This window comes from Arvicanthis niloticus, chromosome 2 (assembly GCF_011762505.2).
Source record: "Arvicanthis niloticus isolate mArvNil1 chromosome 2, mArvNil1.pat.X, whole genome shotgun sequence".
NCBI lineage: Eukaryota > Metazoa > Chordata > Mammalia > Rodentia > Muridae > Arvicanthis > Arvicanthis niloticus.
Window position 1 is genome coordinate 18475490 of NC_047659.1, and position 15941 is coordinate 18491430.

Genomic DNA, 15941 nt, shown 5'->3' on the forward strand with positions numbered 1-15941 from the left:
ACCTCCTGGTCCACATTCTACTCTTCCTCATCCCATTCTTTCTCCCCTGTCTCTAAGAGGATGTTCCCACCTCATCAATACCGCCCTAGAAGACCTCCCCACTCCCTGCAGTCTCAAGTATCTAGAGGGTTTGGTTTTTCTATCACTGAGGCCAGACCAGGCAGTTTTCTGCTGTGTATGTGTCAGGGGCCTCATATCAACTCAACTATGTTGCCTAGTTGGTGGCAGAGTGTCTGAAAGTCTCAGGAACCAGTTAGTTGAGACTGTTGGTCTTTATATGGGGTTACCCTCCCCTATAGCTTCTTCCAGCTTTTCCCTAATTCAACCCCACGGGTCACTGGTTTTTGTCCCTTGGTTAGGTATAAGTATCTGCATCTGAATCTTTCAGCTGCTTGTTGGGTCTCTCAAAGGGCAGCCATGCTAGGCTCTTGTCTGTAAGTATACCATAGCATAAGTAATAGTGTCAGGCCTTGGAGCATTGCCCTCTAGATGGGTCCCAAGTTGGGCCTGTCACTGGACTTCTTTTTCCCAAGACTTCTCCATTTTTGTCCCTGGAGTTCTTTTAAACAGGAACAATTCTGGGTCAGAGATTATGACTGTGGGATAGCAACCACATACTTCGACTTGATGCTCTCTTTCTACTAGAGTTGGTCTCTACAAATTCCTTCTCCCCATTGTAGGGCATTTCATTTAAAGTCACTCCTTTTGAGTTCTGAGTGTTTCTTACATCACAGATATCTGGTACCTCCTACCTCCTACCTCTTGAGGTTGCCTGTTTCCACTATTTCTGCTGGCCCTCAGGGCTTACTCCTGTTCTTCACCAATACCTGATCATGTTACCCTTTCCCCACCACCTTCTCCCACCCAGGTCCCTCCCATGCTCTGTTCCCTGTTATTGCTTTTTTCTCCTTCCCAAGTGGATTGACTAATTCTCACTTGGGCCCTTCAGCTTGTTAATCTTCTTGAGTTCTGTGGATCATATTTTGAATATTCTCTACTTTTTAATCTAAAATCCAATTATTAGTGAGTATATACCTTGTATGCTCTTTTAGGTCTGAGTTACCTCACTCAGGATGATATTTTCCAGTTCCATCCATTTGTTTGCAAAACTCATGATGTCCTTGTTCTTAATAGCTGAGTAGTATTCCACTGTGTAATTGATCACATTTTCTGTATCCCTTCTTCCATTTTGGAACATTTTGGCTGTTTCCAGTTTTTGGCTATCACAAATAAGGCCTCTAAGAACTTAGTGGAGCACATACCCTTGTGGCATGGCAGCTCATCTTCTTGGTGTATGGCCAAGATGTCTGCTTGGACCTTCAGGTAGATCTATTTTCAGTTTTTTTGAGGAACTTCCAGATTGATTTCCAGAGTGGCTGTAAAAGTTTGCAATCCCACCAGCAATAGAAAAATGTTCTTCTTTCTACACATCCTTGCCAATGTGACATATGCCATCATCTGAGTTTTTTTATTTTAGTCATTCAGATTGGTATAAGGTGGAATCTCAGGTTCTTTTTGATTTGCATTTCCCTGATCACTAAGGACTTTGAACATTTCTTTAAGTGCTTCTCCACCTTTCGAGATTCCACTGTTGTGAATTCTTTGTATGGTTCAATGTCTTATTTTTAGATTAGGTTTGTTTATTTGGAAGTTAGCTTCTTCAGTTCTTCATATATTTTGAATATTAACCCTGTATCAGATGTAGAGTTAATGAAGATTTTTTCCCCAATCTCTAGGTTGCTGGTTTGTCCTACTGACTATGTCCTTTGCCTTACAGAATCATTCCAATATCATAAGGTCCCATTTATCAATTCTTGATTTTAGAGTTTGAGACATTGGAGTTCACTTTAGGAAATTTCTTCCTGTGCCAATGAGTTAGAGGGTTGTTCCCAATTTCTCTTCTATTGGATTAATAGTATCTAGTTTTATGTTGAGGTCCTTGACTGTCTTGGACTTAAGTTTGTGCAAGGTGACAAATATGAGTGTATTTTCATTTTTCTACATACAGACTGCCAGTTTGATCAGCACCATTTCCTGAAGATATTTTTTCCCCATTGTATATTTTTGGCCTCCTTGTCAAAGCGCAAGTGTCTGTAACTGTGGTTTTATTTCTGGGTCTGAAATTTTATTCTATTGACTAACATGTCTGTCTCTGTACAAATACCATGCAGTTTCTATCACTATTGCTCTGTAATATAGCTTGAGATCAGGTATGATGACTCCCTCAGAAGTTCTTATATTGCTAAGAATTGTTCTTGCTATCCTGTTTTCTTTTTTCAGATATATTTGAAAAATTGCTCTTTCTATGTCTTGAAGAATTGTGTTGGAATTTTGATGGGATTGCATTGAATCTGTAGATTGCTTTTGGTAGGATGATCATTTTTCTATGTTAGTTCTACCAATCAATGAACACAGGATATCTCTTCATTTTCTTAGGTCTTTTTTGATTTCTTTGAGAGACATGAAGTTTTCGTCATACAGATCTTTCACTTGTCTGGTTCGGGTTACCCCAAGATAATTTATATTATTTATGACTGTGTATAAATATAATACTGGAGGGTATTGTTTACTTAATTTCTTTCTCAGTCTCTTTATCATTTGTATAAAGGAAGGCTATTAATTTTTCAAAATTAATTTCATATCCGGTCACTTTGCTAAAGTTGTTTATCTGCTGTAGATATTCTCTAGTAAAATTTTTGGGCTTGCTAATGCATACTATCATATCATCTTCAAATAGTGATACCTTTACTTCTTCTTTGCCAGTTTGTATCCCCTTGGTCTCCTTTTGTTGTCTTTGCTCTAGCTAAAACTCTGAGTACTATATTGAATAGACATGGGGAGAGTGGGAGAGTGGGCATCCTCATATTGTCCCTGATTTTAGTGGGGTTTCAATAAGCTTCTCTCCATTTAATTTATTATTAGCTATTGGTTTGCTGTAAGTTGCTTTTATTATATTTAAATATGGGCTTTAAATTCCTGATCTCTCCAATACTTTTAACATGAAGGGGTGTTGAATTTTGTCAAATGTTTTTTCAGCATCTAATGAGATAATCATGTGGTTTTCTTCATTGAGTATTGTTATATAATAGATTATATTAATGTATTTTTGTATATTGAACTATCTTTGCATCCCTGAGATGAAGCCTAATAGATCATGGCAAATGATTGTTTTGATGTGTTCTTGGATTCAATTTGCAAGAATTTTATTAAATATTTTTATCAATACTCATAAGCAAAATTTGTCTTTTGTGTGGTTTAGGTATCAGAGCAATTGTGCCTTCATAGAATGAATTAGGTAATGTTCTTTCTGTTTCTATTTTATGGAATAGTTTGAGGAGTGTTGGTATTAGCTCTTCTTTTAAGGTCTGGTAGAAGATTTATGCACTAAAGCTAATACTCAATAATCCTTATCATTTTCACCTACATTAACAAGGGCTCTTATCCAATGACTTAGCTTAGAAATTCTAGAGTCTCTATTTCTTTTAAAATTGAGTATTGTTTTGTTCTGCATTCTTTATTTTAGATCTATGATCTCTGCCAATAATACAAAATAAATAGCTACAAATATACTGAGCATGTGTTCAAACAAGATTTTTTTTCTGGTTATTTTTTCCATTTTGGCAAATATCTTCATGATCTTTGAATATATTCATAGTCATATTTATTGAACATGCTCTGCCAATTCTTCTTTCAGTAGAAACAATATTTTCTTTATTTTCTTGTTTTTTGGTCAATCTGGTTTTAGTGACCACATACTCTAGAAATAATATTATTAGAAATAATAATATATACATATATATATGATGTGTGGTTGCATGGTATACCATATATATATGTGTGTGTGTGTGTGTGTGTGTGTGTGTAAATATATAATCTACTAGAATGAGAGATTAAATTAATATTCTGTATAAGGGAAAAGGTACTTCTTCTGTCAGTATAGAAGATGGAAGAAATTTATACTTGTATACCACATATCTTTTCAAACTTTTCTGTCTTAAGGAGACTTGACATATAAGCCAAGGCTTTGTCTGAGTCTAATCTTTGGAATTCTATTTTACCCCATTGACCATGAAAGTTGCAGTTTCTTTGGATTTTAACATACATGTATCATGACATTATCATTACATAACTGAATGTATCGTTACATTAACTGAAATTTAGAATTTAGTTTTTTTGAGACTTTAATAGATAATCTAGCAATGTTTCCCCTATCATTACTCTAATATGTATACTTTCCAGGAGCAACAAACATAATTTCAACCAAAGCCGCTTCTTCAGTCCATTTATTTATTTACATTTCAAATGTTGTCCTCCTATCCAGTTTCTCCTCTGCAAACCTTGTATCCCATTACCCTCCCCCTGCCTCTATGAGGGTGCTCTCCTACCTACCAACCCACTCCCACATCACCACTCCAGCATCTTTTACGTTGGGCTATCAGGCCTCCACAGGACCAAAGACCTCCCTTCCCAGTAATGCCTTGTTGGATAAGGTAATCCTCTGTCTCCAATTTCATTTCTGATTTTATTAATTTGTATTTTTTTCTGTTCTTGCCTTTTAGTTAATTGGTATAAAATTTGTTAATCCTATTGGTTTTTCTCAAAAAAAAAACCTTTGTGTTTTATTGACTCTTTTTATTGTTTTGTTGTTTATTTGTTTCTGTTTTATTGATTTTTAGTTCCAAGGTTACTCTTTTTATCTACTCACTTTGAGTATGGTTCCTTCTTTTCCTTCTAGAGCTTTAAGGTATGCTCTTAAGTTGCTAGAATACTATGAATCCTTTTTTTTTTTTTTTTTAACATAGGAAAGTAGTGCTATGAACATATCTCTTATGGCCACCTCCATCATGTACAATAATTTGAGTATGTGTATTCACCTTCATTCAGTCCAGCAAAGACTTTATTTCTTAATTTTTGTTTTGATCTATTTTTTTATTCATCAGTGAGTTGTTCAGTTTCCATGAGTTTGAAAACTTTTTATCCCTTTGTTGTTGATATCCAAATTTAATATCTGGTGATTATAAAGGATGCACACTTTTATTTCCATTTTCTTACACTTGTTGAAACTTCTTTTGTGTCTTAGTAGGTGTTCAAATTTGAAGAAAATTCTATGAGAGGCTAAGAATAATCATATTCTTTTGTGTTTTGGTAAAATGTTCTGTAAGAATCTGTTAGGTTCGTTTGGTTCATCATGTCAGTTAGTACCAGCATTCTCATTGTTATTGTCTAGGTACTTTGTCTATTGCTGAGTGTTGTGTTTATACTATTGGTGTGTGATTTAAGGATTTAAGGTTAATATTGGATTTTTTTTGAACCAAAATGTTTGCTACATAGATGTTAGAAATTGAAACTTTCTGTTGCTAGTATTTCCTCTGATGCTATATAGTGTCCTTCCTCTCTTTCCTGATTAGTTTTGGCTTGAAATCTATTTTGTCAGATTTAAAATGGCTACACCAGTTGCTTTTAAGTCCATTTGTAGAAATATCCTTTCTATCCTTTTACCTTAAAACATACCTTAATAAAGTATGTTTCCTGGTTGGAATAGAATGATGGATGCAGTTTTTGCATCCACTCTCTTAACCTGTGTCTTTATATTAGGGAATTCATGGCATTGATGTTAAGCAATAGCAATGAGCAATTTTTGTTGATTCTTTTTATTTTTGTTGTTGTTGTTGTTGTTGTTGTGTATGTGCTTGTATATGTGTATGTGACTTATGTGCTTCCCCTTTTTGATTTGAGGGTCTGGATTTATTTATTCCCAGTGACTTCTGGGATATAGTTAACACCTTTAGGTTGGGATTTTCCTTGTATGTGCCTTCTGTAGGCCTGGATTTGTAGATATATATATTGTTTAAATTTGTTTTATTTTTCATGAATTGTCATATTTTCTCAATCTATATTTATTGAACTTTTTTTCTGGGTCAAATAGTCTCAGTTGGAATCTTTGGAGTCGTATTGGAGCCTGTTGAACATTTGTGCAGGCCCTTTCAGCTTTTATAGTCTTTTTTGAAAAGTTGAGGGTTATTCTGATATACCTGTCTTTATGTGTTACTTACTCCTTTTTCTTGCAGCTTTCAATATTTTTTTATTGTTCTACATGGTTTTTGTTTGGTTACTATGTGCTCAGGGGATTTTCTTTTCTGGTTAAGTTTATTTGGTATTCTGTATGCTTCTTTAGTTTAGAAAATTTTTATTCTATTATTTCGCCCAAAATACTTTTTGTGCCTCAGACCTAAATTTCTTTTTCCTCCTCTATTATCATTATCCTTAGATTCAGTCTTTCCATGAATAGCCAGATTTTCTGCCACAAACTTTTAGATTTACCATTTTCTTCAACCAAGGTATCCATTTATTCTCTTGTGTCTTTAATTCCTAAGATCTATTTTATTCTCCTGGTCAACTGTCACTGTTCTTGTTCCCCTGGCATATGTCTAAATGACTCTTAGTAACTATTAAGCTTACTCATATTATGTAATATTGAGGAAGCAGATGTCTTCTTAAATGAACTAGTCATTTGTAGAAGATAAAATGTAAGTGCAATATACTTTCAAAACTGGTCACTGACTATCTCAAAAGGCTCTTTTCAGAAATTTAATCATTTAGGTAACAATACTTGGAGAAATAACCCAAAGTAGTTGTAATTTTCCCAATAATGATAATATTTTTACATCCAGGGACTGTATTTAAAAATTGAAAATATGGTCTGAGAAATAACTCCTAGCCTGGAGCAACACATCATCTTCTCAAACCTGGCATGGTGATACATGAATATAATAGCATTTGGAAGGCAGAGTCAGGAGGTCCTGGTCTGAGGTATAGATGTATATAATTCAAACAGATAAATATTTTTCAAAGTACTGGAGAAAGTAATTATTGTTAGGGGGGCATGGATCTCAACCTGATTACCTGAGTGTGATCTCAAGTATAAACACAGTAGAATGAAGGTATATGCTCCTGTGTGCTGCCCTCTGGCTGCCACATGTGTGCTACATCCCTCCCACCAAATAAATAATACACATTTGTAAGTGGTACATAAGGAAAGATGAATCATCAATTATCTTATATTAAATTAGGAATGGTTTTCCCACTAAGTATGTTTGAAACTGCAGTGGTTTGCATGTTGTGGTTAATTATAACTATCCATACTGTTCTACTATTCCTTAAGGTCTTCATATTTGCATTTTCCTAAAGACAAAATATAATGCTCTTTCATTAAAAGCAAAAGATTAAGTTTCAACCTTCAGAGTCATCAATACAAGTGTTGCTCATGCCACAGCAGATGTACAGGTCCAAAAAACAACGTGCAGAAGTTAGTACTCTCTTTGTATCCTGTGGGTCAGTTGGTTTGAATGCAAGATTTCAGGATGCGACTTTTCCTACTCAGCCATCTTTCTTGGGTCATCATCAGTTTTAAATTTGGAGAAACCATAATTTTGCTGAGAAGTTGTTTTGTTTTACGGTCCTTCTTGGCCTGATTTAATGTCAGCTTCCCGTAAGATGGGTAATTGTGTTTCCCCCCAAAATGGTTGACAGTATCTGTAGACATCATTCATCGTTGCAACATTGTGGGCGTGTTGTTGTCATCACCTCACTGGATAAAGTCCAGGAATTCAGATTAATATTCTATCCTGGAAAGGACAACTTGAGAATTACTGCCCTTAGATTTTGAGAGGCTGAAAATCCTTGTTCTATGGTAAGAAATTTATAGAAAGGTCAGGTTTGTTAAGAACCATTAATTTTTAAAAAATAAAATTTTTTACACCAAAGCATGAAGAAATTACCCAGTAAGCACTATGTTAGTGTGACCAATAAAAAGCTGTCAATATGGAGATTTATAAAATTGAGTTTTTAAAGCATTTACTTAGCTTTTTGTAATAGAAAATTACAAAATATAATTATTTAGAACTTATATATGAGGAATAGAGATTTACTAACAGAAATATTAAAGATTAAGTTTCAGTATATAAACAATTTGGTCAGCTGATTGAATTTAAACTTATAGTAAATAAAAATTTTGTCTTTGATGCACAGCTTTACACATGTCATGGAAGATTGAAACATTAGTGAACAGAGATGTAGGCAATGATCAATTTTTGTTCTCTTTAGCAAAACCCTCACTAGACTGTGTCTTTCACAAGTTCCTAATTGGAAAAAAATACTCATTAATGGTGGGTTTCATTTTCAGAATGATACAAATAATCAGTGCCACTTAAATGGAGCATTGTATGGATTATCAGTTTTCCATGAAGTTCATTGTTTTCTAAAGGAAAGAAGAGGGATGATAATGGCTTATTACAGTTACATGATTGTATGTGTAATATATTTCTTTCTGTTGTAACTTGGAGTTTATGATAAAAACAAGAAGTCAATGAAAGGTAAATGCAAGAAAACCTTTGCACTTCAAGAGAGAAAACTCTTTTTCAGGTACACTGTGGAAAACTAATCAGAGACACTTCTCATTCCCTGGAAAATATGTTTTCTATGATAATCTTAGGATATTTAAACCATATAATGAAAGGACTTTTATCAGTTTAAAAACTACCAAACACAACCACTTAAATATGTAGAATTTCATTTAAATAAGTCAATCAACAATTTTTTATAAAGTATTTAACACTTCATTATAGAAACATAGGCAAAATGACTATTATAACCAAAATGAAAAATACTGTTCAATTTAAAAAATGTACTTAAACAAGAACCTGAAAAAGTTTATGGTATGCATAACATTGTTCAAGCAAATCACACAAGTATTACATAAACCAATATTCTATAAAGGCCTCAGTATGGCAAAGTTTAGAAATAGGTAGTATGCATGCACGTAGTACAACAAAAAGTTTTCTTATAAAACAGCAGTTTTTAATGCTCGTACAAAGGGATAAAGAGCAACCACAAACATATTTCATCTGTTAGATTAATACATTATGACAGCTAAAAGTCAGTCATGTCTATCAGAGGGACAAAAATCCCCCACAGCTTATGAATAAAACTTTTGTGCCTTTAAAGATATTTGTATAAAAATGCTATCTTTTTATACAACTTAAATAAACCATATTTGTTACAATCAAAATTTGAAAACAAATGAACAAAGTGAATGGGTCTGTGTGTTTTGTATAAGCAAAGAGAAACCGAATTACCAATGCTAATGGCACAGAACAGACTCTCCACGAGGCATCATGACAAGTAATTCTTAGCTTGAAAGATTTTTGAATCGTAGGTTGAATTGAGAGGACAAATATTTAGTCACATGGCACGTCAAAAATCCTTACCAATTGCTTTATATAAGTAAAATCCTCTTTGACCTGACAGAGTGTATTCGCAAAACTGAAATTTTGTTATCATTTTGTGTGGTTGCATGTAATTTTCTAGTGCTCAGCATGATTAAGAAGTAATAATAATCCACACTTGGACATACTTGGAGATAAATACATAAGACATGAGGTCTCATATCCTGCAGTGCTCTTGGCCAGCCGTGTGCCTTAGGATTGAGAAGTAAAAGGTCCTACCACACAGCAGCTATTATTAGTTCTGTTCTGGTTTTATGATTTCTATGTTCTATCAACCTAAATACCACTATTGTTACAGGGGCCATGTTTTTGTGTATCAAAAAGTCTATTAAATTTTTGGAAAATAATTCATTTTTATTCATGCAAAATTTTAATATTATATATATCCTTTTAAAAATTTTTCCTCAAAAATTTCAGTTCTTCCTCTCTGTCAGCAGAGACTAATTGCAAAGCAGGAGATGCTGAACCCGTATGAACTATGTATTCTCAGCCAAGTCTGAATCATGTTTATGAGCATGAAGAAGAGAGTTTGTCCTTTCAATTCCACAGAAACTACAATGACATTGTGTTTCAATTTTCAGACAATAGAATGCTAAGGCGTAGAGTACTTTGCTGATTATGGAGAACCAAAAGTTTGTATAAAATAGATTGTTCATATTGACTCTACAAACGAATATGCTGTTTTTACGTTTTAACAAATTTAAAGGTGTGTCATATCAGCAGCATCATTGTAAGTTTTAGTGTAGTGCAGTTATTTTTCATAAAAATACCTTAAAAAGGGTGAATCAATATTCATTAGCAAAAATAAAACCCCCCCAAATCAGAAAACAATTAACCAGGAAAAAGATAAGGAAATAATACTGATGCTGAAATAAGTATAATACTGTTGGAACATATAAAAGTAATCCTTATACTTTATACATTTATACAGCATAGAAAAGTGTCCTTCATTATGCTACTGTCTCTCTGATGCCAATTTCAATTTTCTTTGGAAGCAGTTCTTTCCGTTCATCCACACTTGCTAAGGAGTTTCGACAGTTCTGTCCATCCATATATAATTTTGCATACACTGGGTTGGAGTAATTTGTTGGCTAAAGGAGAAAGAGAATAAAGTTAATTTTACTATCACTTTGACCAGATTAATTAAGCTGTAGAATATTTATTCTTAATGATAACACGTAATTTAAATTCTATGTTCATAGATTTCATTCCACTTTAATGTAGAAGCATAACTACATTTTAAGGTAGCTTGGAGACCAAAGAGAAGCTTTGATACAAAAGTAAAAGCCAGTATAACTGTGAAACTTATACCTACCATAGCTTTAGTATAAAATGGTAAGCCTAGCTGTTTTAAGGATATTTGGTCTTTCTCACATTGTCTCCACCTCTGACTGCTGGTGGAAGTCCACAGATGAATGCAACAATCATCTAACTGGCTTGCTCTACTAATTTTTCCATGTGAATTAGATATAAGTAAATGAACAGAAGTCAAAGCAACAAAATATATCAGATATATATACCTTTAAAGTAAAGACAGCATTTTTGCTTCAAACAACCTACATGTACTTGCTTTGGAAATACCTCTGGATTCTTCACGATATTGTTGAATTCAGAGAAATGTGAAAGTTTTACAGGCGTGATTGATCTTGAAGCTTAATCAAGGCTAACAAGCAAGCTTTTTCAGTTGGAAATGATACTCAACATTCATTATTAAAGAAACTTTTTAACACAAGAAAGTGCCATTTCCTTTCTGTTTTTCTTGGAGTTTCAGTTTTTTTTGTGTGTTTTTCTTTTTCATGCAGTATCTTAATCTTAGTTATAACAAGGAAACATGTAGTCTTTATAGCATGCAAAGGAGACACTCTAGGACAAACAATGAGAATGAAAAGGACTTGATGGCCAGGAACAAAAGGTGTGTGGAACCTGAATATCCATGATCTTTTGTTCTGCCTAAAATGAGATTTGTGACTGTGGACAGAATACCTTTCTTTTTTTAAATCCAGTAGCAAAATCTTAAAAATTACTAAGATTTTATTAGACCATCTCTAATTTGTCAAAAATATGATGACATATTTTATGTATATTTTAATTTAGTTTCACTTCATATATATGTATACAGTCTAACTATATCCATCTATAATTAAAATAAACAAATTTAAATTCATCCACTTTACATTTATTTTTTAAAAATCTAGCTGGCCATATATTTAAAATTCTTCCAAATTCCGTAGAGGGAGTACTATCTACTTAATAGCTGGTGTAAACTGGTAATATGCTTTAGAAACATTCTGGTATCTAAAGAACATGCTGCAAAAGTCTGAGACTTTAATTCTGTTTTGCAAACTCTTATTAATTTAAACCACGATAAGGGCAAGTTCTGTCCAAGTCAAGTGTGACTCTGTGAATGGTGAGGATTTGAAATGGGATGGGAAGGAAAAGATAGGCTGTTTCTCTCACCCCAGAAGTTAATGGTCCTTTCAAATCAGAGTTTAGGTAGATGGGCGGTGCTGTGTGTGGGAGCTTGAAAGCACTGGGCCCTCCCCCTATGTACCTGGTCTGTACACAAACAGAAAATTTTCATCTCATCTAATGACATGGAAATATACTTCACAGATATAAAATATAATTAAATAATACAATTACTATAAAATAGCCTTTAATTCTAGGTCACATCAGGAGGCTTATGTCAACATACAGAACTTGAGAACCTTAGTTAGAGCCTGGTTTCTGACATGCTCTGCATGAAGAACATTGACTTCTGTGTAACCTTGGAAATTCCTCCAGTGAAGTTTTTGACATTAAAATTTCAGAACTCAGATAAGAGTCTTTCTTGAAGATTCAGCTATTCTCTTTTAACAATTGATCATCACTTTATAATTTTAGGATAAAAAAATCTTCCTTAGAATAGGTGGAAGGATGCTGGAAGTCTGCTTTTTAAGATAGCTTTCTTTTTCAAAGATAAATTTCCAAGTGTGCAAAGCACATATAATCTTATAATATAATTAAATGTAGGCAAATGTATTTACTTTTCATGAAACAATTCAGAGTTACACTGCAAATATTATAAACCAGGTAGGAATAAACTGTTATATCTTAAGCAATTTTATCAATTCAGTCAGCTAGTGGGTAAATGTATATTTATTGAGTCCTAAGTGAAATTATGTATGAGTACCTTGAAATCATATATGAAGGACCCAAAGCATGATTTAATTTTAATAGAGTAAGTGTGTAAATATTTCTAAAAGTTCTAATCTTTTAAGTTTAAGTAATTATATTGAGTAAATCTCCAGAACCTAAAATAACAAATGGATTTTACAACTTTCATGAAAAGCTGAGGGGTTCATTCTATCTGTTCATGTTACATGATAGACACTGTTGTTCCTTAGAACAGCTGGAGGGATGCTAGAAGTGGGAGCTAGAGAGATGACTCACTGGTTATGAGCACTGACTGTTCTTCCAGAGGTCCTGAGTTCAGTTTCCAGCAACCACATGGTGGCTTACAACTATCTGTAATGTCATGTATTGCCTTCTTCTGGTGTATGTGAAGATTGCAACAGTATATTTACATACATTAAATAAATAAATCTTTAATTAAAGATGGCTTTCTTTTTCACAGATAAATTCCTAAGTGTACCAAGTACATATGATCTTTTAATGTCAAGCATACTGCATTATAGTAATGTTAGCATTACTTATTTCATATAATGTAAGAATTTACTAGTTAATAAAAAGTGAAATTAGTCCTAATGAAATTGGACTAATGAATCACTAATGAAATTGATTATAATATGTGTATACTTCATTTGTATAGTAATTGCTGATTTACCTAATAGTGAATATGACTTATAATTTCAGGCTTAGGAAGTTCAATTCTAGATTCCAAAGTAGATTCCCTGTTGGGGAACTAAAGAAACTGGAGAAAACCTTTAAGTATGTCATTGGTCACTGTGATAATACTGTAAGGCACAGTTTGGACCAGTGTCATTAATAACTCAGTAGCTGTCTAACAGTTCAGTAAATAAGGGCTCAGATAATTAAGAGAGATTAATCTTTACACAATTTATGTGAATATTTGCTTCATTTGAGCAAACTGTAATGATACATCACAGGAAACTTTAAAAAGCTATGTATATTTTTTTAAAAATTATATGACTATTGAATGTTTCAAATAAATAAATTTATCATATTACATAAAAGATTTTTCTCGAAATAGATTTAGTTAAAAAGAAACTTCAGGACACAGCTTTGTTGGCTTTTCAACAAAACATTATTATGATCAAAGTAATTATTTTGAAGTTGAACCAATGAACTCTTTCCATAATGAAAAATGAATTATCCATTGTTTCAACATTATGCTGTACATTAGGGATGCTAACACCCTAAATATCTTAAGGTACTATACTAAATAAAATTCCATCTTTATAAACTAAGTGAATACATATTTTTTTCTAAATCATGCAGGATTTACTAGTATTTCCCAATGAATGTCTCATGTATTTTTCTTTGGAGGATTCCAGATAGCTCAATATATGTTAAAGTCTTTTACTACAAGTATAGATATTACAAATGCATAATTAAATTCAGAATTCTGCAGTGGTTTTAACTCAGGAATGTTAATATTCTCTGTTCCTGATTTCAAGAAATATTACCTTTACTGGATCTATCATGAAACTCGGTTCTAAAAGACCCCCATCACTGTGGTCGTGGTCCACTTCATACATATTGTATGATGGATTGCCGATTTCTACGTTTATTCCTCCATTGATGATAGGCTGCCTTCTAATTGTCTTTGTTCTACAATATGTAAAGATAAAGTTAAATATCAATGGCAAAGACGTCACAATTTAAGTTCTATATTATTAAAATATTTACTGATTTGCTGACACGTTATAACTGATAAATTATGAATGAAATATGAATGAGAAAATTTTAGTAACTGAGACTTCTTTTCAAATCACAAAGGAATAGAAAACTCATAATTTGACCACTTATTTTCAATGAATGCAGTTCAATAATACACAAAACATATTAAAAGTAAAATTTCACTGAACACGATGCCACATTAGTGGAAAATTCACAATTCAATTATAAGTTAAATTTCTATTTTTTTCTTTGGGTTGAAAATTAACTAACAAAAATGTGATAAAGAAACTTTGAAATATTTATAACTTCCAACTCAATGGCTAGCAGACTATTTGTAAACTCTCATATTGCAGATTAATTCATATCTATAGTGCTACACAGTTATATAAACTAAAAGACTTCCACTTCTTGGAAGATAAAGTAAATTAATGCATATTACCCATGAAAAGTACATTTTATAACATACTTGCATAGGAAATAATATACTTATACCAATAATTATGTACAGTAAAGTAATAAGACAATCTTCAGAATCTTTGTTTATTCAAGGAAAGATCACTAGAAATGTAAAATTCTACAGAAATTGTCAATGATATGCCAATGTGAGTTTCATTAGACTATATATATGGATTGATTATGTCAACATAAAATGAAGGAATGTTCATATAAATTGTAATCATTTTAAGTGAATTTAGGTGTAAATGAATTGAAAAAAATTGTTTTGTAATTAGAATAATTTACTAATTTTTAAGAGAAAATCAAAACATTTTCGTCACTTTCAGATGACCCAGTCACTGCAGGTAAATCCATAGCATGGCATCTTACCTTCTTTTTCTCTTACAAACCACTAAACCAATCACTAGAGTGGTTACCAAGGTCACCAAAAGGACAAGTGGCACGATGATAGCAATGCTCCCTGGAAAGGAATTGATTCATAGGTAAACAAATAAAAAATAATAAATGTTAGAATAACTAAATGTCACACTAGATTATTTCAGCACTAATGTGAACAAAAATAAAGCATAGAAAAAAATGTTTGTATTCTGAGGTCATAACTACCAAATCGTTTTACCAAAGAGTGTGTTGGGATGGTTGGTTAGATAGTTTTTGTTTATTAATTGCATTTAAAGTTTAGACATTTAGAAATAATTTTTATTTCTGAAGTACTTATTACTATCACATTTATGAGCATGCAAATATGAAAGTATACATTGTAAGTTAATGATGTCTGAATATATTTGCATTCAATTTTACTGACCATAATTCCACAAATGAGGTATTGTTCTGTAAGCTACAACTATAATTAGCCATAACACCTATGGCAAGTGAAATGGCAACATGGTCAAGTACCAACAGATAGGATAATTTTGTTTGGATAGGCATATACAGAAGCATCTGTTTCATGGATTTCTTTCGAGTGATATGCTATTGCCCTTACCTGAGTGACAGGAATAATCGGAGGTCTGACATTTTGAACTCTATGGTCTGACACACTCAATGGTACATATACATACGTACATGTAGAGAAACGGTTATACAAACAACATAAAATGAATGTATACTAAGGTTTTAAAGAATAAGAAAGTTGTTATTTATTAAATAAGTAAATAAATAAGCAATTGATGTTTCCTTTTTCTAATTCCAACTCCAGAATAGTTTCAGAAAAATATTTATGGAGCTTTAACTTATGTTGAAAATGTCTACCTCTTGATTTTTATGTTCATAGAAATAATGTTAGTATCTGTAATCTTAAAATTTGTCTTAACTGTTGTTTTTAATTTTTCTGTATCTGAT

At 32.6% G+C, this 15941-nt stretch overlaps 1 protein-coding gene across 1 annotated transcript in view; it reads right to left on the reverse strand.

Moving 5' to 3' along the window:
• Positions 1-7919: 7919 nt before the first annotated feature.
• Lrp1b (LDL receptor related protein 1B) overlaps positions 7920-15941 on the reverse strand; it is a 349921-nt gene continuing 341899 nt past the window's right edge. The window contains exons 49-52 of the mRNA XM_076928219.1: positions 14973-15063; positions 13934-14078; positions 11742-11840; positions 7920-10375 (exon numbers count right to left, since the gene is read on the reverse strand). Of these exons, the coding sequence (XP_076784334.1) occupies positions 10235-10375; positions 11742-11840; positions 13934-14078; positions 14973-15063 (476 nt within the window). The 3' untranslated portion in view covers positions 7920-10234. The remainder of the gene's footprint in view (positions 10376-11741; positions 11841-13933; positions 14079-14972; positions 15064-15941) is intronic.